The 25093-nt window shown below is 40.3% G+C and overlaps 1 protein-coding gene and 1 long non-coding RNA gene across 2 annotated transcripts in view; one reads left to right on the top strand and one right to left on the bottom strand.

Annotated features, from left to right (window-relative positions):
• FBN2 (fibrillin 2) overlaps positions 1-25093 on the bottom strand; it is a 200739-nt gene that overhangs the window by 123632 nt on the left and 52014 nt on the right. The window contains 3 exon segments of the mRNA XM_075740354.1: positions 758-910; positions 9349-9474; positions 17944-18069. Coding sequence (XP_075596469.1) covers positions 758-910; positions 9349-9474; positions 17944-18069 — 405 coding nt within the window.
• Positions 1-25093, top strand: part of LOC142599486 (uncharacterized) — a 177427-nt gene that overhangs the window by 113284 nt on the left and 39050 nt on the right. The window lies entirely within an intron of this gene.

Below are 25093 nucleotides of genomic sequence, written 5' to 3'. Positions count from 1 at the left end.
TAGGAATGCACAGAGAAGCATAAAGTAAATCAATCCTTCAGAGTCAGCTTATAAGGAAGATACAGACCTTCGTATGCTACAATACCCAGACACTAACTCCTTGTTTCTTTGATTTTATGTGCTCCCTCTCCCGCTCCTAATCTCAGGTAAATCCCATGATTGTGACAGGTGTTAATTTAAGGAAGGACTATAAAATTAATAAAAGAAAATACTGTAATTTACAACTATTTGTTGAAAACTTTTTCTTGATGTGTTGCCAGTAGCACTGTAACTCCCTGGTCACTCAGATATCTTGATATAGATATACTGAAAATATGTTTCACTAGGGATGTGGACTAGTGTTCTGTGAGCAGAGTTGAAAGAATGAAATACTGATGTATTTCTAGTTCAAAGTAACCTAAAATTTAACAGAACAAGAGAGCAGCTGTTCCTTTAAATCAAAATGAACTATGGACCCTCAGAGTCATTTCCTCTTTGAGCCTGACCACAAAACCTTTCCCATTTCCCAAGAACTACTTCCAAAATCAACAAAACGATGTTCAAGAAACAGTCCCAAACAATCATGGACCAGAAAAAAATGCTTCACAGATGGTAATATCAGTATTAAAAACTCAAGAATGAATAATAATGTAATTCTCAAGTTTCTTTTTCCATTTAGTCTACATTTTAAAGCAGCTTAAAATATTCCAGTCACCTCCATCCTAACTAGAATAGACAGCAAGAAGGTGAAAACAAACCAACCAACCAAGCCACTCACCTGACCCTCTGACAGGACACATCTCTGGAACAGACCTGATGGTCCAGCACCGGCCAGACTCACAGCAGCACTGCCTTTTGGTGAACCTACCAGGAAGCTCCTGTGCACAGCGGCCATTCACTATGTTGGAGAAACATGTACTTGCCCTCTGATCTGGAAGTTAATTTAAAAGAAAACCACAAATAGTAACAATGAACTGTCAAAATTACTTTCCCTTATTGAATTCATGTAAGGACTAAAATCTTTAAAAAGTTGTTTTTAAAACAACAGACAAAACCAAACCCAAGAAATACCCCAAAACACACACAATAATGATCCAAGGTGATCAGCACCAAGGCATTCCACATTTGGTTTACTGCAGGATCACATATTTGCAGTGACTCTAGTCTTGCATTAATCTAACATACAATCTCAATGTCTTCTGAAGCTAACAAGAAATATGGATGATACAAAAGATACAAAGCAATAAAAATAGAAACTAGATAAAAACATATAAAAAAGCCTAGTAGGGCAAAAATAGAGACATTTTATGCAACAACTGCAACATCAGTAAATGAATTCAATTAATTTTTCCTTGGTGCAAATGTATCTGATCGAACAAATGGTATCCAGTCTGCTCTGCTCAGCAGACTGAATTTACAACAGTATTTTTAGTAGTGCCATGTGAAAACTATATAAACATGTCAGTGTTTATTATATTCTAGTTCTTTCAAGGACACTGCCTAGATCTTTTATTGTCACATTCCTGAATGCTGACTAGGAGAAAAGTTCAATGAATTTGGAAGGACATAGTACTGATTACAATAACTGAGCACATTCTGATATTTTGGTTAAAAGCAAATATTTATCTTTAACTGGGAAGAATAAAATAATTTGTATCAGTAAGAATTACATTCTTCACTTTTCTCCTAAGTAAAAGAGAAATTATACTTCTAGCGTATACTTTCCAATACTATAAACATTTGAGAGAACAAGAACTTTCAGACACATGTTCATTTAAGGGAAGGAGACTGTGACATAAGGACCTGCCTTAGCAGACTAGAGCATGCGATTTGTCTGCAATTGTTTTTGCCAGCTGACTTTAGAAACCTGACGTGGTTTAGGCCCAGCCGGCAGCTAAGCACCACGCGGCCGCTCACTCACTCCTTCCCCAGCGGGACGGGGAGGAGAACAGGAAAAAAAAAAAAACCAACGGCAAAAGCCTCGAGGGTTGGGATAAGGGCAGTTTACTGGGACAACAAGGGAGGGGGAAAACAATCAACAACAGTGCTGATAACAGACAGGAACAATGGGTGATAACAGAGAATGATTTACCGAACCACCCACCCACCCACCGACCGACCGACCGACCGACCGACCGACCGACCGACCGACCGACCGACCGCACACGCACCCAGTCCCGGAACCGCGCCGAAACTGCGCCGCCCCTCCCCTCCCCGACTAGCCCCCCTTTTATGGTGAGCATGATGTCACATGGTATGGAATAGCCCCCCCCAGCCAGCTTGGGTCACCTGTCCTGGCTCCTTGGGAAATTAACTCTATCCTTGCCAGAACCAGGACATTATCCACCCCTTATTCCATACCATCTGCATCATGCCCAGATTATTTCACTGACACCATTCTCTTACGCCATGGGCCATCACTCTAAAGTGTCCATTGAGTTCATTTAGGCCATGGCTTTGGGTTCCATCTGCCATTACAGTCTCTCAGGGCAGGAACAATGGTGCGTGCTGCTGGATTGTTGCACGCTGCATCCGGAGTATTTTTCATGGCTGGTGTATCTGGTATGGTCCATGCTCGCAGTCTGGACATCACAGATGTAATTTTCGATGAAGCTCCTGGGCACCAGTTGAAGTCAGTTCCAAAGTCCATCCTTCATTAGTTTTGGGTGATTCTTATGGTTATACTATTAATACAGTGTATAGCTATTAACATTGTACAATTTAATTTATTGGCTATTTTCACCCAAAATCAGATCCCCTTGGGGTACGCACCGACCTTCCCCATCCTTTCCCAGCACCCACCAAGTGCACCCTGGTCCCTGAGCAAAAGCAATCCCGCAGATGGGCTTGCCTTTGCCTGAAGCAGGGATAACCCAAACTGTTTTACCCAACATATTTTACATGCGCACTACAGGAACTTTTTCACCTTCTACTGGGCGTGGAAATTTTGATTGGGCAGGGCCAGCTCCATTGGCAGATCCCCGAGTGTTAACTAACCAGGTGGCCTTTGCTAAATGTGTGTCCCAGTGTTTGAGGGTCCCACCACCCATTGCTCTCAGGGTAGTTTTTAGCAGTCCATTGTACCTTTCAACTTTCCCAGAGGCTGGTGCATGGTAGGGTGTGTGATACACCCACTCAATACCATGCTCTTTGGCCCAGGTGTCTATGAGGTTGTTCCGAAAATGAGTCCCATTGTCTGATTTGATTCTCTCTGGGGTGCCATGTCGCCACAGGACGTGCTTTTCAAGACCCAGAATAGTGTTCCGGGCAGTGGCATGGGGCACAGGATAGGTTTCCAGCCATCCAGTGGTTCCTTCCACCATTGTAAGAATGTAACGCTTGCCTTGGCGGCTTCGCGGGAGCGTGATGTAGTCGATTTGCCATGCTTCCCCATATTTATATTTCAACCATCGTCCTCCATACCACAGAGGCTTTACCCACTTGGCTTGCTTGATTCTGGTGCATGTTTCACATTGATGGATGACCTGTGAGATGGCGTCCATGCTCAAGTCCACCCCTCGATCACGGGCCCATCTATATGTCGCATTTCTTCCTTGATGGCCTGAGGTGTCATGGGCCCACCGAGCTATAAATAATTCACCCTTGTGAATTTGGACTGCGCTGCGAGTCCAAATCCACCTGAGCCACTTCAATCTTGGCAGCCTGATCCACCTGCTGATTGTTCTGATGTTCCTCAGTGGCCCGACTCTTGGGTACGTGGGCATCTACATGACGTACCTTTACAACCAGCTTCTCTAGTCGGGCAGCAATATCTTGCCACAATGGGGCAGCCCAGATGGGTTTGCCTCTACGCTGCCAGTTGCTCCGCTTCCACTGCTGTAACCACCCCCACAGGGCATTGGCCACCATCCATGAGTCGGTATAGAGGTACAGCGTTGGCCACTTTCTCTTTCAGCAATATCTAAGGCCAGCTGGATGGCTTTCACCTCTGCAAACCGGCTCGATTCACCTTCTTCTTCAGCAGCTTCTGCAACTCGCCGTGTAGGACTCCATACAGCGGCTTTCCACCTTCGATGCTTTCCCACGATGAGACAGGACCCATCAGTGAAGAGGGCATATGGTTTCTCATCTTCTGTTAGTTTATTATATGGTGGGGCTTCTTCAGCACGTGTCGCCTCCTCCTCTGGCGACATTCCAAAACCTTTCCCTTCTGGCCAGTCTGTGATCACTTCCAGAGTCCCTGGATGACTGGGGCTTCCTATTCGAGCCCGTTGTGTGATCAGTGCAACCCACTTACTCCATGTAGCATCGGTTGCGTGATGTGTAGAAGGAGCCCTCTCTTTGTACATCCAACCCAGCACTGGCAGTCGGGGTGCCAAGAGGAGCTGTGCTTCGGTGCCAATCACCTCTGAAGCAGCTCGAACTCCTTCATATGCTGCCAATATCTCCTTTTCAGTTGGAGTGTAGCGGGCCTCGGATCCTCTGTATCCCCGACTCCAGAACCCCAGGGGTCAACCTCAAGTCTCCCCTGGTGCTTTCTGCCAGAGACTCCAGGTGGGGCCATTCTCCCCAGCTGCGGTGTACAGCACATTTTTTATATCTGGTCCTGCCCGGACTGGCCCAAGAGCTACGGCATGAACTATTTCTTGTTGCATTTGTTCAAAAGCTTGTTGTTGCTCAGGGCCCCATTTGAAATCATTCTTCTTCCGGGTTACATGGTAGAGAGGGCTTACTATCAGACTGTAATTCGGAATGTGCATTTGCCGGAAACCCACAACACCTAAGAAGGCCTGTGTCTCCTTTTTGTTGGTTGGGGGGGACATGGCTGCTATTTTGTTGATAATATCCATTGGGATCTGACACCGCCCATCATGCCACCTTATTCCTAAAAATTGGATTTCCTGCGCAGGCCCCTTCACCTTACTTTGTTTTATGGCAAAGCCAGCCTGCAGCAGGATTTGGATTATTTTCTTCCCTTTCTCAGAAACTTCCTCTGCTGAGTTGCCCCATACAATGATGTCATCAATGTGTTGCAGGTGCTCTGGGGCTTCACCCTTTTCCAGTGCAGTCTGGATCAGTCCATGGCAAATGGTGGGGCTGTGTTTCCACCCCTGGGGCAGTCCGTTCCAGGTGTACTGGACGCCCCTCCAAGTGAAGGCAAACTGTGGCCTGCACTCTGGTGCCAAAGGGATTGAGAAAAATGCACTAGCTATATCAATGGTGGCATACCATTTGGCTGCCTTTGACTCCAGTTCATATTGAAGTTCCAGCATATCTGGCACGGCAGCACCCATCGGCGGTGTGACTTCATTCAGGCCACGACAGTCTACCATCAGCCTCCACTCTCCATTGGACTTCCGCACTGGCCATATGGGACTGTTAAAGGGTGAGTGGGTTCTGCTGATCACTCCCTGATCCTCCAGTTGATGAATTAGCTTGTGGATGGGAACCAGGGAGTCTCGGTTGGTGCGGTATTGCCACCGGTGCACAGTTATAGTAGCAATTGGCACCTGTTGCTCTTCAACCCTCAGCAACCCTACAACAGAAGGGTCCCCCGAGAGACCGGGCAAACTAGACAATGGTTCAATTTCCTCCGCTTCCAAGGTGGCTATTCCAAAAGCCCACCTGTAACCTTTTGGGTCTTTGAAATACCCTTTCCGGAGGTAGTCTATGCCCAGGATGCACGGAGCCTCTGGCCCAGTCACAATGGGGTGCTTTTGCCACTCATTCCTTCAAGAGGGTCATAAGTGCGATCAGGCCTTCCACTTGAGCTGGGGAGCTGCCTGGTGGAAACTGGAGCAGCATCCTTTCTGGAAGAGTCCCTTTGTACAGCTGTCTTGCCTTGTAGCTCATGTACGCGTGCCTGCAGGGTTGAGGTAGGCTTCCCATCCCATTTCTTTATGTCTTCTCCGTGGTCACGCAGATAAAACCACAGGACACCTTGTGCTGTGTATGCTCCATTCCCATCTCCGGAGCAGAAAAACTCTTACTCCTAATGGCTGAAATACGGGTCTGTGGGGGTGGGGAGTACGATATATCCTCTTTGAGTTGCCGGACGTCCTGGGACAGTTTCTCCACAGCCGAGACGAGGGAGGAAGAAAGGCTCTCTTCATATTGCCGGAGTCGGCCAGCCACTTCGTCCACCGTGGGTGCCTCTTCACTCTTCCAGTCAATTACTGCCAGTGAGTTGGCGTACGATGATGGTGCACTTCGCACAAATTTTCGCCACATGGGTCGGGTACACTGGACTTCATCGGGGTCTGTGGGCAACTGTGTGTTGTCTGGATCGTAATAAACCATTTCCCGCACAGCTAATTCCCTCAGATATTGGATACCTCTCTCCATGGTGGTCCACTTGCCTGGCCGACATACGACATCTTCGCTGAAAGGATACCTTTCCCTCACACTTGACAGGAGTCACCTCCAGAGGCTAAGGGCCTGTGCCTTCTTCCCAATTGCCTTGTCAATGCCCCCTTCCCTAGACAAGGATCCTAGCTGCTTGGCCTCCCTGCCCTCCAGTTCCAGGCTACTGGCCCCGTTATCCCAGCAGCGGAGCAGCCAGGTAATGATGTGCTCCCCTGGAAGGCGCCTGAAGTCTTTCCGCATATCTTGCAACTCACTCAGGGACAGAGATCACATGATCACTTCTGGTTCTGGCTCTTCTTCTTGTTCTCATGATGGCCCCGGTTCATCATCACCTCTCACGACGCGAACCGACTTCTTTGTCTATTTTTGTGTATAGGGGCGACTGATACTGGTATGGGTTGATCTTTTGGCTCGGCTACAGTGCCTGTTGCAGGGGTTTGGGTAGCTGCAGTGCCTGTTGCGGGGGCCTGGGCAGCTGCAGTGCCTGTGAGTCCGCTCTCTCCCTCTGGATGGTGCTGTCTACTGTCAAGCAGTGTTTGATAGATTGTGGCCAGGGCCCAGTACAGCACAGTAAGTTGTGTCTCCTTAGAATCCCCACAGCATTTTCCTTTCAAATATTCTACCATTTTATCAGGGTCTTGCAATTGTTCAGGAGTGAAGCTCCAAACCATTGGGGGTGAAAAGGTCTCTAGATACCTGCCCATACTCTCCCACATGCCATGCCAGCCCTGACCATTCAGTCTTGGGGAAGATCCCTGGGTAATATTCTTGAAACAATTTTTGCTAACCCTGAACAGGAGTTGGAAAACATTCAGGAGACCTAGCAATAGGAATATACTGGCCTGAGCATTCCAAGTGTATTCAAAATTCTCAAAAATTGTCGTGACCAACTGAAAAGGAAAAGGGGAGGTGAAAGAGTGGGAGAAGGTATCCTCCCCTGTCTTGCCCATAGATTGGGTGCAATTATTAATCAATTCTGAAAGATATTGACTGAGGTACAGGCCTGACCGAAATGCTACGTACAAGTACCAGCTCAGACTCATGACTGTCAATGATATCGTAAGTCATTATCACACAATACAACAATATGAGAACAGGAACCCCTCTCCCAGAGGTGATAAACAGCACCGCAGGGATTGCATAGAGTAAACACGGGTTTACAAACCAGAGCCGTGTAGTCAAACAGAACATCATTATGACCAGTGACTGTTTCAATAACATCATAAATTCTTAGGACAATTTTTCGTTAACACACTTGGGTCAGACTTGTCCTTATCACAACCCCTCGGGCCCCACGTTGGGTGCCAAAAAAGGACTGACGTGGTTTAGGCCCAGCCGGCAGCTGAGCGCCACGCGGCCGCTCACTCACTCCTACCCCAGTGGGAAGGGGAGGAGAACGGAAAAAAAACAACGGCAAAGCCTGGAGGATTGGGATAAGGGCAGTTTACTGGGACAACAAGGGAGAGGGAAAAAAAACAATCAACAACAGTGCTGATAACAAATATTAACAATGGGTGATGATAGAGAACAATTTACCGAACCAATGACCGACCTACCGACCAGACACTCAGCCCGTCCTGGAACCACACCGAAACTGTGCTGCCCCTCCCCTACCCGACTGGCCCCCTTTTATGGTGAGCATGATGTCACATGGCATGGAATAGCCCCCGGCCAGCTTGGGTCACCTGTCCTGGCTCCTTGGGAAATTAACTCTATCCTTGCCAGAACCAGGACAAAAGCAGATTGTAAAACATGCCAGAATCCATAAAATCATAGAATTATAGAATGGTTTGGGTTGGAAGGGACCTTAAAAGTTCCAATCACTCTGCCATAGGCAGGGACACCCTTCACTAGACCAGGTTGCTCAAAGCTCCATCCAATCTGGCCCATCACTTCCAGTGATGGGGCATCCACAACCTCTCTGGGCAACCTGTTCCAGTGCCTCACCACCCTCATCGTACAAAATTTCTTCCTAATATCTAATCTAAATCTATCCTGTTTCAGTTTCAAATCATAGGTTTTCAGTATTCCTAAGGCTAGACACATTATATTTGAAGTTTGGCACTCCTCAGATGAACCTGGATAACAAAAGCTGGTTACATTATGTAAAAAAATTATCCACATGAAGTCACTTGTAGGTCTTGTGTTGCTACTGGCTTACACCATTTATCTATAATTCAGAAATCCCTTCAGAATTCCCACCTCTTTCCCAACATGAGAACAAAGTGCTTTGAGATGTCTGAAATAAGAAAAAACATGAGAACTACAAAAGTTCACTGTTATTAGTGATTGTTAATGTTTTTTCACACATGTATGCAGCATTTTTAGTTAATTCATCAGAAAGGTTTATACCATATATTTGACATATGCAGCTGTAAAAAGGAAATTGCCACATGTGAAAATAAGCACACATCTTTTTTATAGTATAAAACCAGGTTTTAAATAAATTGTCCTGTAAAAGCTGCAATCTACTGAAATCTAATATTTGGGTTGTTTTATTATCTATTCTAGACAAATTAGTGGCACATTAGCACACACTACTTAATACCGTCTGAGTTTACATGTGTGCTTTATATTGGTCTCTAAAGGTTACATTAACCTATGTGAGATGGAACTTGAAATATCAAGTAAGGAACAATGCTCCTTTAGAACCAAAGTGACCTTAGATTTTGGTTTCATCAGATGCAGGTTAGAGAAACAAATATAATTAACATTTCCTATGTTTGTCTAGACAACCAAGAGATATTAATTGCTTTTTTCCTAAGAACATCCAGATCTTGGGCAGGAGTTCTCAGGCTACATTACAGTCAACACAGAGGGATCTACTATCTACATAAAGATGGTTGCACCGGCAATCATCTTCATCAGAGGATGTTATGAATTTTAAGTAGCTGGATCAGAGATACTAGTGAGTTAGCATATAGTGAGCTCCTGTGGCAGGGAAGTGTGCTAGATGGTTGGGACAGAAGTTCTGCTGCTGCTGTGTATAAATTGCCTTAATAACCTTGAGAGGCCTAAAAGCCTACAGGGTGGAATACCTACCAATACAGTGGGAGCCGTCCATGGATGTGACATAACCCCGTGGGCAGATGCAGAAATAACTTCCCACGGTGTTAGAGCATTTGCCGCCTTCACAGATTCCTGGGATGATGCTGCACTCATCAATATCTATCCAAAAAGGAAAGGACATAGGTTAATTAGCAGAACATTTGAACATACTGTATCAAAAATGGGGAAAGAGAGTTTCTTCTAAAAGGAAGTTGTTATTCAACTCAGATTGAATAACGTATTGCTAGTGTTTGCATACTGCAAATAATTTTGCTTGCCATATAATGGAGGCTTTCCTTATACATTCAAGGAGCACACCACTTAAAGTCACAAAGCACTTGAAAGCAGTCTGGGATTTCCTCTAAATGACACATACTAAGTGCCACCTCTAGGAAGCGCACAACAGTTACAATGCAATACCAAAATACACATCCTGCTTTTGAGCTGAAGGAAGGAGGATGGTACAGCAGCCAAGCATGACGTCTTCTGCAACTGCAGAAATATTGCTCTTCAGATCTGAGTGTTTTCTGGCATTCTAATACTCCAACTGTAAGCAAGAATTTTGGCCAAGTTCTTCAAATGTTGCATTTTTATTTTTTCCCAGATATTTTTAATCCATTCAGATGTTTCTGCTAACTAAAAGCAGTGGTCTCATCTGAACACTGAAACAACTTTGTATGTAAATACACATAAAATGAGATGTCATCAAGCTGATAAATGAGCTGCTGTACATAACAAGGGGCTGCTAGGGCACTTGACACCAGGATTGAGAGTACCATGTGCTGTCCCAGCACAAACTGGAAGCAAAATGAGGAGCTGAGGCAATGAGAAGCAATAGGAAGAAGTCGTCTGACTGTATTTTTAGAGATGTGAAGCATAGCAGGGCAAACTGGAATGGAAGAAATACAAACAGGAATAACTGCTTGAGAGTAAAGACTATGTCATGGCCACTTATCCAAATGAGCCATTTTAAGTAACTGCTTCATTCTACAACTGCAACAATCTTTAGACACATGAATACTTTTTAGGGTTGTTTTAGTAACCTAATTTTGCTTTTAAGTGACCTCTGTGCATTAACTTTTTGAGTGAATGTGAACCACGGCCCAGGTTTAACGTGGGAGGCATTCTGAGAAAACATGGGAAAACACGGGCCAGCTTTCGAATTGGCTTTAGATGAGTTGTTTTCCAGTTGGAATGATATGATACCACAGGTTTTGCATGGCTTGATACCAAAGATAGTCACTGGTACATGACTTTGGGTTAACTTGTTTCTAAAAATCTGGAGGCAGTATTAATTTAAATTAGCTTTCATATTGTGAAACAAAAATCAAAACAAAAAAGTCAGACTGTTGAACCCAGACTGTCTCATGTCAAATAATGCAGGAGAAGCATCAGAAAGAGTGTATTTCAGAAATTATCTTGTGACAACATTGTGAGGGTCTTCACATTCCTTGTAAGAAAGCCTTTGGACCCTACAGACCGTTCCTTGCACTTTTACAGAGACTTATCATTTCCTTGGACCAGTCACTCCAGAAATTCTCTTGAGATGAATGATATTTGAGAAATAAACTTAACCAGCTATTTTTTCCTAGGAGGCTTTTATGTGATGAATACTTTCCTCTCTCCCTCACTACATTCTCCACACTGAAAACTCAAAGAAAAGGAACAGTGCCAAAAAGATCTGGCATGCACAGGGACTATATTAAAAAGATAACTCCTTACTATGGGAAGGTCCACGCATGAAGAACTCCATTTATATATGAAACCTACAGAGAACATTCAAGTACTGAAAAGAAAATTAAGTTTTGTAACAAGGCCACTAAGAATGTGAAAACTGTTCTTCATAAAGTGAAGGTATGAATAAAACAATCCCTCTCCCACTAGCATGTCATTTGCAGTAGCATTGTAGAAAAGACCATTTATCTTACAGGTAACATGTCTTCAAACTTCCTAACTAGTCCATACAAAATAAGCATCCTGTGGCCTTTTTTGTTTGTTTTACACTATAAAGCAGAACCAGAGGAAGCAAAAATTTTGTCTTTTTAATAAGGTTATTTAAGCATTTCAGAGGATGCAAAAAGTTTAAATTTTACATTAAAATAGTTATGAAATGATGACTATTCCCAATATTTTAGACATCTGTTCAAGTATGTACAACAGAAAGTGTAAGTTTTGCCAAATCAAAACACTCCTAAGAAATAATGCCTTTAAGTAAGACTTCATACTTATGCACTGCAGAGATTCCAGAATTCCAAATGATGGTATAAATCAAACCCAAATAATTCCCCAGGAAATCTCTGAAATCTTGCATTAATTTACTCTATTAAAGACAATACATATAATGTGGTGAAATGCTTACCATCTGATTTAATCCAATGAAATGAAAACATGTGTGTAAATCAAAACAGAACCGGAAACAGCTGCATGCCTTGTTGAGAGCTTTCATGCAGTACAGATAGCAACCCATAAGTGTTTTAAATATGAATACCATCTTCTGTATACACACACAGTCTGAAACATCACATCAGAAAGACGGGCAAGCAAACTGGACGAAATGAGGACTCTGCAGGAAGAGCTTACTTTTCCTGGAAAGTGACACCTTCCCAATGGTAGAGTCACTGGATGCTCATGCTAGAAACCTCCCTTATTTTACCATCCCTTGAAGCACACCTTCGATCTCAAGGAAATACTACACTACTCTTTCATCACAACTGTATTGATTCCAAAAATAAGTTCCAAGACTCATTCTGAAGTTCAGAGGCATCAAACTTTAATAAAGATATCACCAGCATGGTTATCTCAATTTATCAGCAAGGAAATACTGTCTGAAGATGCAAATGCTGTACACACGAACGAGATAGCACAAAGGTGGTAGCATCCGCCACTAGTGAGAGATGAGCAAGTTAAATTTAAGTGTTCCTGTGCTAGGAACTAGTTACATAGAATTTTCAAAATACATATTTCATTCAATCACCTTCTTAGAGAGTAAGTCTTAAGTGTTGTAGGTTGCATAGCACTTATTTATTTATTTTCTTTTTGATAACTGAGGTACAACAGCAGCTACTATACATATGAAAAAAACCCACAAGAAAAATGAATCTATAAAAATCTGACTATGAAAACCAGCAGGCACTTGAAAACTGAAACTTTTCCCTTCATTTTCACTCTGTTTGGCACAGGTACCTGCTACTTTAAAGGCAGTAATCTTAATTACAAGAACACAACACCTGATCTTCTACCAAAGGAAACCAAATTCCAAACTAGTTGTTATACTGTACAAAGCCCATTGAGGTAATGATTACGTAGAGTTTGTAGCTCTGGCAAGTGAAGACATAGGAAGGAAGTAGTTAGCCACTTCTGCAAAGCTGCAGGACCTAGACCATCCTTTTCACCTGGCTACATGCACAGGAGTTTAACACTGTCTAGGGCTGTTGTCCAAGAATGACAGGGAGCTGCAAAGGGAGGAAGTACCTTCCTGAAACCTGGGCAGTGACCAGAGTGGAAGACTCCACAGTCTTCTCCATGTGGAGAGAAAAACATATTTTAACCAACCAACACAAAGAACCCTTGTGAAAGAATAATTTTCTTACTTACTGGAGCAGTTCCAAGTCAGTGGATTTTTGGTTTCACTAGTTTTTGAGCTAAATCTCTGTCTCCCCTTCTCCATCCCTGGTTCTTCAATGTGCAATTATTTCAACAAGACCTCTGTTACCTCTGACTGGAAATTCTGATACTTTACCTCAGGAAGAGCTATTTTTAGGGTGGCTGATTGAAAAAGTTACTCAATTTCCTCCCTTCCCCCTTCCAAAATACATAAATTAATGGTCTTGGGGGAAATGCTCCAAAAATAGTAAGAGGAGATGCTGTCCTAATGGTGAAAAAGACTGGTGGCGTGAATGGCTGCGGTTCCAACGTTACACATGAGATGAAAAAGGCAGTCTCAGTGTGAGAACCAACTTAAACATGTGGCATAAACTTTGCAGGTGTGAGTATTAATAGGCAAGTTTCTGCCAAAAAAACCCAGCCTGGCTACCTGTCATCCAGAATTCATGACTTTTACTGCCACAGTAAGCAGTATTTTATGAATAACTGAATTCAAAGTACCAGAAAAGGGGTTCTCAGTTCTGAGTTCTGAAAAAGGGTTCCCTGAAAATAGTTTTAGCCTATAGTAATACCTGATAGTATCAACTCTGAATAACATACAATGTAATGAAATTATACATTAAAGCAGGAAAACTAGAAATAGAACTGTTTCATTTAAAAGGTTCATTGCATTTTGGTGTCACGTTTTTTTTAAAAAAAAAGGAGTTGGCCTGTGTCATATAGTCCTAGCCCTTTGATGTCAATAGTACAACAATATATCTTTTTGGAAGAGCATCAGAGGCATCTTACCTCCTAGAGTACTTTTGACTGTAGCGGGTGTCATAACTAACTACATTTAGTCAAGGAGTACGATGTATTTTCAATTTGAGAAGAATAAGTGGAACACATTTACTAGATCCTTGAAGTACTAACAAGTAGTAGTACACCTCTTCTGTAAACCAGCAAGCATAACTGAAAGCTAATTTCTCTTCTCAGTTTATCTATCCATGTCTGAACAACCTATAGATGTAAGTTCTGTTAATTCTGGAATACAACATTGTAGAAATGAACAGAATGTAATTCCTAGAAAGACAATGAAAACTCAATATATTGTAGATCAAGACTTTTAGGCCAAAAAAGAGAAGGATTTGGGGTTTTCTTTTGTTTACTTAAGATATCACCTCAGTGCTCCAGATACCTGGAATTTGGTACAACCCCTGTAATGACCTTTTCCAATTTTTTTCAGCTCTGTGCCCATTCCTTGAATCCTTCCATGACTTGCCCAGTAGTGGAAGGAGTTGTCCTGACTACTGTGGAAACTCTATAAATCAGGAATATAGAAAAACTTATAAATAAAATGAGTAACATTGAACTCTGAGCTGCATTAATTTTAAAGGTCATATTTTCTCAAATAGCCTAAGCTACCTAGTTATATTTCTACACATGAGGGCACATACAGTTACACATACAAGTTGCTCTCTTGCTTTGGAAATCCTTTAAACCCTCTTTACTGATATACAATTGCCATCATTTTCTGAAAGGTCAGTGTCAGTAAACTGTAATCTGAGACTCAAAATAAATCTGATAAACCGAATATATGATTTTTTACTGATTTTGGTTTTTTTAAAGAAATATGGGAATATAATGCAAGCAAACAGCCTAGCAAAGCAATGTTTATTGCTTAGAATAGTTCTAGCAAAATCCATTATGGCACAAAAAGCACAACATGAACATTCCTACTTATTCTAACAATAGCTATTGTTTCCAGGAAGAACACAGAAGAAAAAACCCTAACCCACAAAATACATTTGGATGTTTAAGAGCAAAGGATATAGCAGAGGATCTCAAATCCCTCTGTCTTAAGTAGAAGACTTGCTGTTAAATAAAGAAGTTCTGAACAGTTGGTGTAAGATTCCAGCCTCTTCCTCTTAACACTGGACCCTTGTCTGGTTACTGACTCCAAGTTGGATTTTGTCCTTTGTAGCCAGCAAATAATATTCAGTCTGGTTTTCCATACTTAAAGATGAGAAAGGATTGAGCAGAATACTCCATACTACATCACTTCTATGTAATATTTTAAATAAAAAACTTAATTAAAACAATGCAGTTTCTGTTAAATAATTTCTCAGCGCATGTGTTCTAACTCAGGAGACCAATTCCTTATATCCTTCCCAGTGGCCCAATCCATATATAGAAACAACCTAACTTCACTCAAATGACCAGTCCCACTAACTGCAAGTGTAATTGTTTGAAGGACTGGCTGTAGATTTATACTATAAATCTCTGTAATGGGTTGACCCTGGCTGGGGGCCAGGTGCCCACCAGAGCCGCTCTATCACTCGCCTCCTCAGCAAGGCAGGGAGGGGAGAAAGGAAGATGGAGAAAAACAACCCCAAACTCGTGGGTCAAGATAAAGGCAGTTTAATGTAGCTAAAGCAAAAAGCCGTGCGCGGAAGCAAAGCAAAAAGCAAAGATTATTCTCTACTTCCCATCAGCAGGCTATGTCCGGCCACTTCCTGGGAAGTAGGGCTTCAGTAAGCGTGCCCCTTACTCCAGAAGACAAACATTGTAAAAAAAAACCAACAAATGCCTCCGCCCTGTTCCTCCCCCTATTCTCAGTTTCTTATTGCTGAGCAGACGTCATATGGTATGGAATATCCCTTTGGTCAGTTTGGGTCAGCTGTCCTAGCTGTGTCCCCTCCCAAGATCTTGCCCACCCCCAGTCTGCTGCTGGGGAAAAAGAAATGTTGAAGAGACAGCCTTGATGTGTGCTGGCACTGCTCAGTAGTAGCCAAAACACTGGTGTGTTATCAACAGTTTGCTAGCTACCAATACACAGCACAGCACCATGAGGGCTGCTGTGGGGAGAATTAACTCCATCTCAGCCAGACCCAATACAATCTCACACTGAGAGATTATGAAATCTGAAAGCCTTTATTAAAAATTAAAAAAAGCCTGACTAAAACTATGGCTTGGCTTTCATTCTCTGCTCCATTCCTGGAATAATGTAAGCATGGTATTATGCTGGTATAATTTTGGCATTAGCAGCTTGGCTGTGAAGCATGGGGAAATGGACAAATAATAATTTCATTATGTTTTTTTCCCAGAAAAAATGGTACAAACTGGGCACTGACGGTTGTTGTCTGCATAATTCCCCGTGGAGAATTATGTGACCAGGGAAGTCAGGGGGACAGCTGTGACCAGGGACTAATTAGTACCTAACAACTTCTGTTACAGACAGAAGTTGGCTTAGAAAAAACAAAGCCAGAACATATGACCTGTTCCGCAATAGGCTGCCAACAAAACAGGAAATGAAACCCCATTGATTGCTGAGCTATGAAATAGTAGCAAATATTTCAGATTTCAGATGATGTTTCACTTCTATTATGTACGGTCCCATGAGCATCACAGATTTTTAAGCAGATATGCGTTAAAAACACATTCACCTTTTCCTGTGGATACTATCAGGGAGAGCTGTTGAATAAATTTTTTAACAATTATACCAAAGCTTTAGACAGGTTAAAGAATTAGAAGGCAAAGAATGCTTTAATTACTGTTTTCAGAAGGAAGGAAACATGTCACTGAATAAGTTCTCCTTTTGGCATCAAAGCTGCAGTGCAGATGCCAGGCAGAAACATATATATAAAATGACCTGGATTTTTAGGCTCTCTATGAAAACATCTATTTGATGTATTTTAACTGCATCCTTGTCTGAGAGGAGGTATCAGGTGTCCTTCAGATGGAGCTCTTCTAGGGTTAACAGCAGTTAAATCATGAGCACTGCCGTGGGCAGATTGCAGACATCATCAGAACAGGGACTTCATTTATTGAACTGAGACAGTAGTCCATCATAAGAGATCTCCAAATACTGTCTCTGCTCTGATGATATATTTATCACTCACTGTGAGGAACAGGGCCTAAGCATAATGTGGGCAGCACATCCTAGTAAAATCTTTCTTTTTTTGTGGGAGGCAGAATGGGAATGTAATCATAGGTAAGAACTAGTAGGATTTTTCTTGCAAGGAGGTGAAGAGGAAGGAGTGGCTGGGTAGGATACAAGAGATGCCCTCAGTGAGGGATCAGCAAATAAGAAAGAGAATTGTAATTAGAAAGAAGAGGGCAAGGTGCTGTGTTCACCCTTCACAAGAGCCCTCCTTTGCACTTGCCTGCATTGGAAAAAGTGGAAAGGAGGTAACTGAGACCACGTATCCACTGCTCCTGCTGTTTTTAGAAAAGGACATCATGCTTATCAGCGTGGCTTCTTTCTCCACTCCACTTATGTGGAAAAAAGCCCAAAGGATGAAGCATCCTTTTCCATTCATTGTGAAGGTACCCACTGGTTGGGATGAAGTTTGAAAGTTTTGATTTCTTTCGAAGGCATGGCAATTCACTCAAATCAGTAAAGTGTTCATCAAACCCACAAAAACTCAGCAATTTTCTATGGCATTACTTTAAACTATACAGAATTTCTGCTCTTAATTGTATGAACATTTACTGAATAAACATGGTCTATGTTTATTAAATTATGCTTAATAAACAGGGTCTATTTGACTTTACATCTAAATAAGAAGGATATTTCCTATTTTTTTTTACTTACTCAGGCTCTTCAACACAAACTATACATAGCAGTAATTTCTTACATCCATTACCAAACCTGTCACATTTGCTTTTTTGCACAGTAGTCAGTAGGCTGAAAATACTTACCTGTACTAGAATATTTTGGACATTTTTGAGAAAATAAACAAAATCCTAGTAAGTCAGTTGCAGTTATATGCTGCTTACAGATGCACTCTTTATCAATAGTTTTGAAACAGGATAAGCACTTGAGTCAGACAGGAAAAACCATCTAATGCAAAATATGAACAGCAAAGTAGAAACACATAATGCTCTGAAGAAAAAACAAAAAGCAGTCAATGCAACTATTCAGAATCTTTTCTTTCATAACTAAAGCACTCTAATGCTTTACTTAACCACTTTTTAGGAATGTTCTCTGACAACATCACTTACCATCACATTTTTGAGTTGCTTCATTCTGTTTGTGACCAGCAGGACACTTGCACTCGTACGAACCTACTGTATTAATGCAGTTTCCTCCTTGGCAGACTCCAGGGATAGCCTGGCATTCATCAACATCTACAAAGAAAAAAAGTATTACTTGACATAAGATACAAAATATCATCATGGCTTTTGCTGACAGACAGCTCTGAAATTATTCTTTAAAATAACCACACCGCAAACCCCAGCACATTTCTCCACTTCAGCATAAATATAAGATATGGCAGTAACAGCAGTAATGTGACTCAGACCTTCATGTGTGTTGCATTTGATTCCATATAAGCTCAAAATGTATTACATGTGTTGACTTATGACTTACATAGCTTTAAATATTTAAGAAGTGTATTTAAATCAAGTCTGCACAACTTACTGCTGTTATCCCATGCCCTCTGATCTTCCTTATATATGGCTATATATATATAAGATGCAGAATCTTATTTTTAAAAGATCTCTACTTGTACGTATAGTCCACCTTAACTAGGTATGATAATTCTTGCAGGATATTCTTTCTGGACAGAAGTCAAACTACTCAAGTCTATAGAAAATAGGTGCTATTCTGCCAGGGTAAGTTGTATGATCTGCATAACTTTATTTACTGATGTAATAAGTAGGACTAGAATTTCATAGATTTCTTTAGGCTGGACTGTCAATGTTAAATAAGTGCTCTTAGAAAATACATTGACATTTTCACTTTACATCTTACTTTCAGTAACTTCCCGTTGTATTTTATTATGTACTATTTCTAGTTTAAATTGTGTCGGGATTTTTGTTGCCCACTCTCATTTGTTTATACATAAACCATTTTGTATTTCTCTAGGTTTTTACACAAAACTATCACATGACTCAATGTGTAAGTGCAAATCAGTAGTTAAAGTAATACCAAGGATCATAGACGCCTCTATGAAAGAACCGGTGTTAAAGCAGATTGAAATTCTTTGTACACAAGGAAAGGGAGAACAAGTTCTACACTAGCACATAATACACATATTATATGTGGGTATTTAGCTTCTCATTAGCTCTTTTAAAAATTTCAATTAATCCATAGCTAGCAGAGAATTCAGAATTAAGCAACCATACTAATTCCTTCACAGCAAAATTTCACATGCATTCAAACGTTCATAGAAGAGAGAAGACTTGGAAGTTTTGTTCCAAAATCTGCAGAAGCTCTTCTGTGAGATTTCAGGTAATACTTCTCGTCAAACAGTTTGGCATTTCACAGAAGAGGCAAAATCTGATTTTGCTAGTTCTCCACACTGTGAAATAGAAATAAAGGAAAGTGTTCTTTGCAGGTCGTAGAAAAGGGAGCCACATGGCTTCCAAGGAGTTTACTCTGTGCAGAAGTCCATTGCATACTACTTTATCCTCTTGGATTACAATTGAGTATGGAATTCAATTGTAGAGTTAAAGCAATATACTGCCTATTTTTAAAAAAAAAAACATTTTTATTTCAGTCTTTTCTCTGCTATGATTTAAATGCCTATTTAAGATTACTATATCTTTGAAGCATTTAGTAAAAATATTTTTCATCTTTTTCCCCCCATATTTTTCATTAGTGCCAAATAAACAAAGAATTTTAACCATTACCCTATTTTCCATTTTCAGTTAGTTTTCCTGTTAGCTTGTATGCATTATTAAATGAAGCAGCTGGTAAACTTTATTTAAGATGCAGAAGAAAGCATTTCTTTCCTCTTCACATTCTTGTTAATTTTCTTTCTCTCTACCTTTTCCCTTCCACAAACAGCTCTCTGCCACTAAGAATGTAGAGTACAGTGAGATACAGATAGCGTAGGACAAACATATTAATAGTAGAATACAGTACTCCTTTTTAAGAGGATATTCATTATCTCAAAGCCCTTACAATACACTGAAATTCCACATGAGTTTGTGGATTATAGTACTTTCTCAGGTTTTTTTTACTCCTGGTGTTTGTGCAATAGACAAAACCTATGATAAAAGCTTGTCCATTCACCCGCTTTTTCATTTAAGCAGATATGATTGCTCATGGTCAAGGAAGAAAATATTTTTTTTTTTAACCACTGGACTTGATTTTAAGTGCATTTGCTGGAGAAGTTTGCATTTAGTTCCTGAATCTGCTGATTCAGTCAGCACAGTGCCATGTCCAAATGCAACACTTGGATTGCAAATAGATTAAGGACTTTATCAGAGGCATAAACTTTCTGCAACCATTTTTCTTTGAAATAAGTAGTACTTGGTGCAATTTAATTTGCCTGGAAAACAAACTTTTCTCCTCTGAAGTATTTTAAAGACTTTGGACATGATTTAGCAACATCTAGACCGAAGATGGGGTCCATCATTTATTCAAACCCAGCCTACCCAGTAGCTCTTATCTGAGTAAAGCTAATGCGGTCTTTGTCTTTTGACCCTTGGGCCTCAAAATGCATTCATCACACGCAGTATGTCTCTGCCTTGTGTCATTTATTAATGCTTATTTAAATTAAGCCAACTGTGTACCTTTCACTGTTTTGTAAGTCAAAGATGTCAAGTAATAGTAAATTAATGGCAGTAGCAGCAGGAAATGAATACTTTCCAGAAACAGAAAAGGTATCACTAAAGCCTTGAAGCGAATAAAATTTTAAGATCTATTGATTCCATTAATTTCTTTCAATTCCAATCCTATGGTTTTAAAAGGACAAATAAATGTCAAGCTCTGCTGAAGTCTGAAAAGCCAATCCCAATTATGCAACACTGTGCAGTGCTTGTCCAGCAAAGAGATCATAAATGGTATCACTATGAAAGGTGAGATTCTGCAAATCTTTGAATCACATACACTATCTTGCTTTTCTCTGCTAATATCAATCTTAATTTGTAAGGGCTTATATGTTAACTATTCTAAGTCATATTTAAATGTAAAGAGAATAAGTATATTCAACTTCAATGTTAGCTTAAAAACATATATACACAGTAAAAGCCTGATGCTTTTTTTGGTCAGTAACACCTTTTGATGAAAATCCAAGTTTGTTTTAATATATCATTAGTGTTTTGGAACTGAGTAAAGTCAGAAAGGAAGAAAGTGTTTTCTTAAACGGGCATACTTTATGAATTGCTTTCCAAATGCCATTTTAAGACATAAGAATATTTTTTCTGAAAATACAACAAATTTGAAATAAGGCATATTTTTATTTACTTTCTATATCTTTGACAGTCAGGCTAAGCCAGACAAGAGTTTTAGCAATATTAAATACCAATTTACTCAGATTTTTAAATCACATTAACACAATAAACTTTTTGCCATAAAATTAGATTAATATCTCTTTAGATACAGTTCTGCATACAGAGATTCAACGCTATAGATTCGGTAGAGTGTTTCCATGTGTTCATAGACTTGATAATATCTGGCAAATGAAACAAGGTTCTTCACTTTTGCAGTTTTCTCTGCAAAATGCCTGAAGGATTTGCACAGCTAACTTTAAACATGTACCTTTGAAAACACAGCAAAATTGAACTTCCCTTTCTGATGAGTGGACTGTTTCTCAAAAACCTCTGAAGAACCAAAATGTTCAGGAAAAATAAATCCTCTCAGATTTTACAAAACAAATTTTGGAGAGTACACTTTTTATTTAAAATGGTAGTAATAACAATTACCTAAATACAAATTTGCCCTTGAATTCTACCTATAATATGTATGTGGAGTTTCTTTGCAATGGATTTGGCATGTGGGAACTAAAAAGTAAACTGGTCATCAATACAATGGAAAACTGTTGGTTCTTCCTCTGCATCCTAGAAAACAGAAATACTACAAATACAAACACACAACAGAAATAATTCTAAGCTTTCTAATTTTTTTTCCTGTTTTAATACTTATTTGCATGACAGCAGTATGGGCTCCTAGATGACACTGTTAATACTGTCAATAAACTTGACAGATTAATTCCAAACACTAGATTATGTAAAAATTATCACCTATTACTCCTCATTGTGAATTTGAACCTTCATCTGTCTTCTCTCTTTTGTCCAGTCCACGTCAGTGCCTTTAATAGTCAGTACAGCGTATTCTACTACAGAACAGATTTTTGGGATATTATCTCCTGTAATGGCTATATGTACTTAACAACGTCAGCAATGGTAGCAGGAAGAAGAACCTTCACATTTTCAAAAGCTATTCAGCCAGAACTACTTTTTCTCTCCTTAGTGCAAAAAATTAACTATGTGAGGGGAAAGGGTGTAGCTGAGAAATGGACTGTTGAGGAATGCAGGGAGGAACTGAGAAAATGTCCAACACAGGATTTCTACCATTATGCTATTCCTAGGGCTGCATAGCAATGACAATAAAGTACTTTCAAGTGAAACATTTAAGTTCCTCCTGCCTGAATTCTTGGGAAGAGGGATGTCTGAACAGCTGTAATTCCTGTTTAAGCAATGACTGAATCAAAACTGTTGGGGAAAAAAAACAAAACAAAACACAAAACCAAAAAATCTGAATTTTGACTGATTTTGCTTCTCTAATTTTTTAAAAACTATTCATAGTAATAATGGAACAACAATACTACCATAATGTTCTACACAAGCACATTTCTCAGAGAACATAATTAATCCTGAAAAGCTGCTGAAGATTGCAACGTGCACATCCTGTGAAGAGTAGGAGCAACTTCATACTCAGTATTTACATCTTGTCACACTCTGACATCTAATGCATATTGAAATTATGACCTATTTTCCAATATTAAGGCTTGCAAGGTCTACTGATTTTGACTTGCTCATATCAACTCCCAAAACAGGCTATCTGCTGATTTAAGTATTCACTTCAAAACTGCAAGCACTCAAACTATGGACTGAGTGAACCTCATCTAATTGATATGTGACAAAGATACAGTTTTACTGAACAACAAGGGGATTTGTGTTCCTTTAATAAAAGGCACTGTAAATCTGATGTCAACAGCAGAAGAAAAGCATTGAAAAGCATTAGCCAGATCCCTGTATTTGTTTCTAAAATCCTCAGAGAAAAAAAATTAATGCTAGTCTCATCTGACCTTTCTACATGAAATGAAGCCTCCTCAGATAGGCGTTATCACACTTGGAGGACAACTGCTTCCTGAATTGCTAATACTCCTCCCAGGTTAAAAGTTTTGTAGCACCCCCCCAGAGTTTCATCTTGACCCCTTTATTTTCTTCTTCAGTTTACTTCTGTGCATTCATACCTGCTATCATTATTGCAGCTTCTGTCTATGCATAACTCATAGATCTACCAGCCTTTACTCACTGTATTTGGATTAAACTCTCCATTCACCTTTCTCTGCCAGGATGAATCTGGCATAGCAATTTTAAGAGTTGATTATATTTCCTTGCAGTATTGCAGTGTAGTGGCAAGTACCTCAGACCCAATTTGTTCAGCATACTCATTGGCTCCCTCCGAGACCTTCTACTTTAAGTGACTGTTTGAGGGTTTTTTGACTCCTTGTGAATAACATTGCTGCATCGCTCTTTTCTAAGATTTTCATACATAGCTGTAGCAAAATCTTGCAGCTTATTTCTACAGACTATGTACCCTAATACAGAGTTTGGAAAGGTAAAGTGTCTCCACAGTGTTAAGTGCTAAATCCAGTTCCTTCCTCCAGTAGAGTGGTTTGATAATTCAGGACAGAGTAGACAACATGCTATCAACCTGCAAACACCACAAAACTTACATCAGGAGGAATTACTGAGAGCTTAAAAGGGACTGTCTCGATTGTTAGAAGTAAAGGCAATGATTTTACGGAACAAAGAAATTCTTCATCTCTCCTTTTATCTAACTTTTCTTCATCTGTTTGTGCCTTACCATTATCTTGTAACATCACACACCGACCTCTGCTGACATAAATACCATCAGATCTTCCTACATAGTAATAATATTGTTCATCCATCACACAAACTAGACTACCACATTGTTTCTATGCTTCCCAGTAGAATTCAGCCATGATGTTAACTGCATAACTTAAAAATATTTGCCATACTGGCCTAAAAAGAAAACACAGTATTGTGGGCATGGGTGCTAAAGAGCTCTACTGATCTCTCACATAATTTAAATGAAGCCACAGAAGCTATGCCAGGATCAGTTTGGCAGAGAAGTTTTAAGAGTTCATTATATCTAGCCAACATCTCCGTCATACAAAGGACTTTGACTTGGAGATTGTAACCAATGTGCATGCCTTCAGTATGCTGTTTCTGTTTATGACATTGTTATGAAAAGAATGTCTAAAACATACTAATCACTTCAAGATGAACAGTCGAACATAAACTGTTATCATAGCTAGAGGCCTATTTCTGACGTATAAGGAAAAGCACAATCAAATATTTCTCCTTGGTATAATTTGGATGCTTTAAGCAGCATAAGCATAGAAAAACAAGAAAGCAAATATTTGAAATGAGGAAAAAGGGATATATTTTTGCTTAAAACTAATCTAAGTATTTTAAATAAAATAGATGCCTTTGCTAAGATAATGCTGTGAGGAGTTCCATAGAAGTGAATTTGAGCTAATAACTTCAGTTGTAATTTCCGGTCAACCATACCACTGTGTGAATGAAAACTGAAGGAAAAATCCAAAAAGATGTTTCATTGAGTTCTAACTTCTAAGAATTACAAATCTTACAACATCTTAATTTTCTCTCAATTTTTCAACTCAAGTTCATAGAGGACACTTACCAAGAACTGTTAGGAGGAGATCTGAAATAGAAATCCAGCCAAACAACTGACTTTGTTAGATTTGTGCAATTTTAAGCCACTGAACTATGATGCAGTGTAGGGGAAAACAACACTAAGAATAACGCTGCAGTACATGGGGCCATGGAGAAGACTGAAAGAAAAGGGATAGGGAAATAAAAGTGAGAAAAGGAGAACATAACCTAGCCTCTTTTGAAGTAGTAAAGGAGTAACTTTCCTGAAATCTTTTATAACACCATGAGCAACAGAACCTGCCTGAATCAGGATGTTTTTCACTGAATCACAGACTGGTTGAGGTCGGATGGAACCTCTGAAGGTCATCTGGTCCAACCACCCTGCTGCAGCAGGAACACCTAGAGAACGTTGCCAAGGGTCATGTTGAGACGGCTTTTGAATGTCTCCAAGGATGGAGACTCCACAACCTCTCTGGGCAACCAGTGCCAGTGC

The sequence above is a fragment of the Balearica regulorum genome, chromosome Z (assembly GCF_011004875.1).
Source record: "Balearica regulorum gibbericeps isolate bBalReg1 chromosome Z, bBalReg1.pri, whole genome shotgun sequence".
Taxonomy (NCBI): Eukaryota; Metazoa; Chordata; class Aves; order Gruiformes; family Gruidae; genus Balearica; species Balearica regulorum.
Note: the sequence above shows the minus strand (reverse complement) of the source record. Positions and strands in the feature narration are given on the sequence as shown.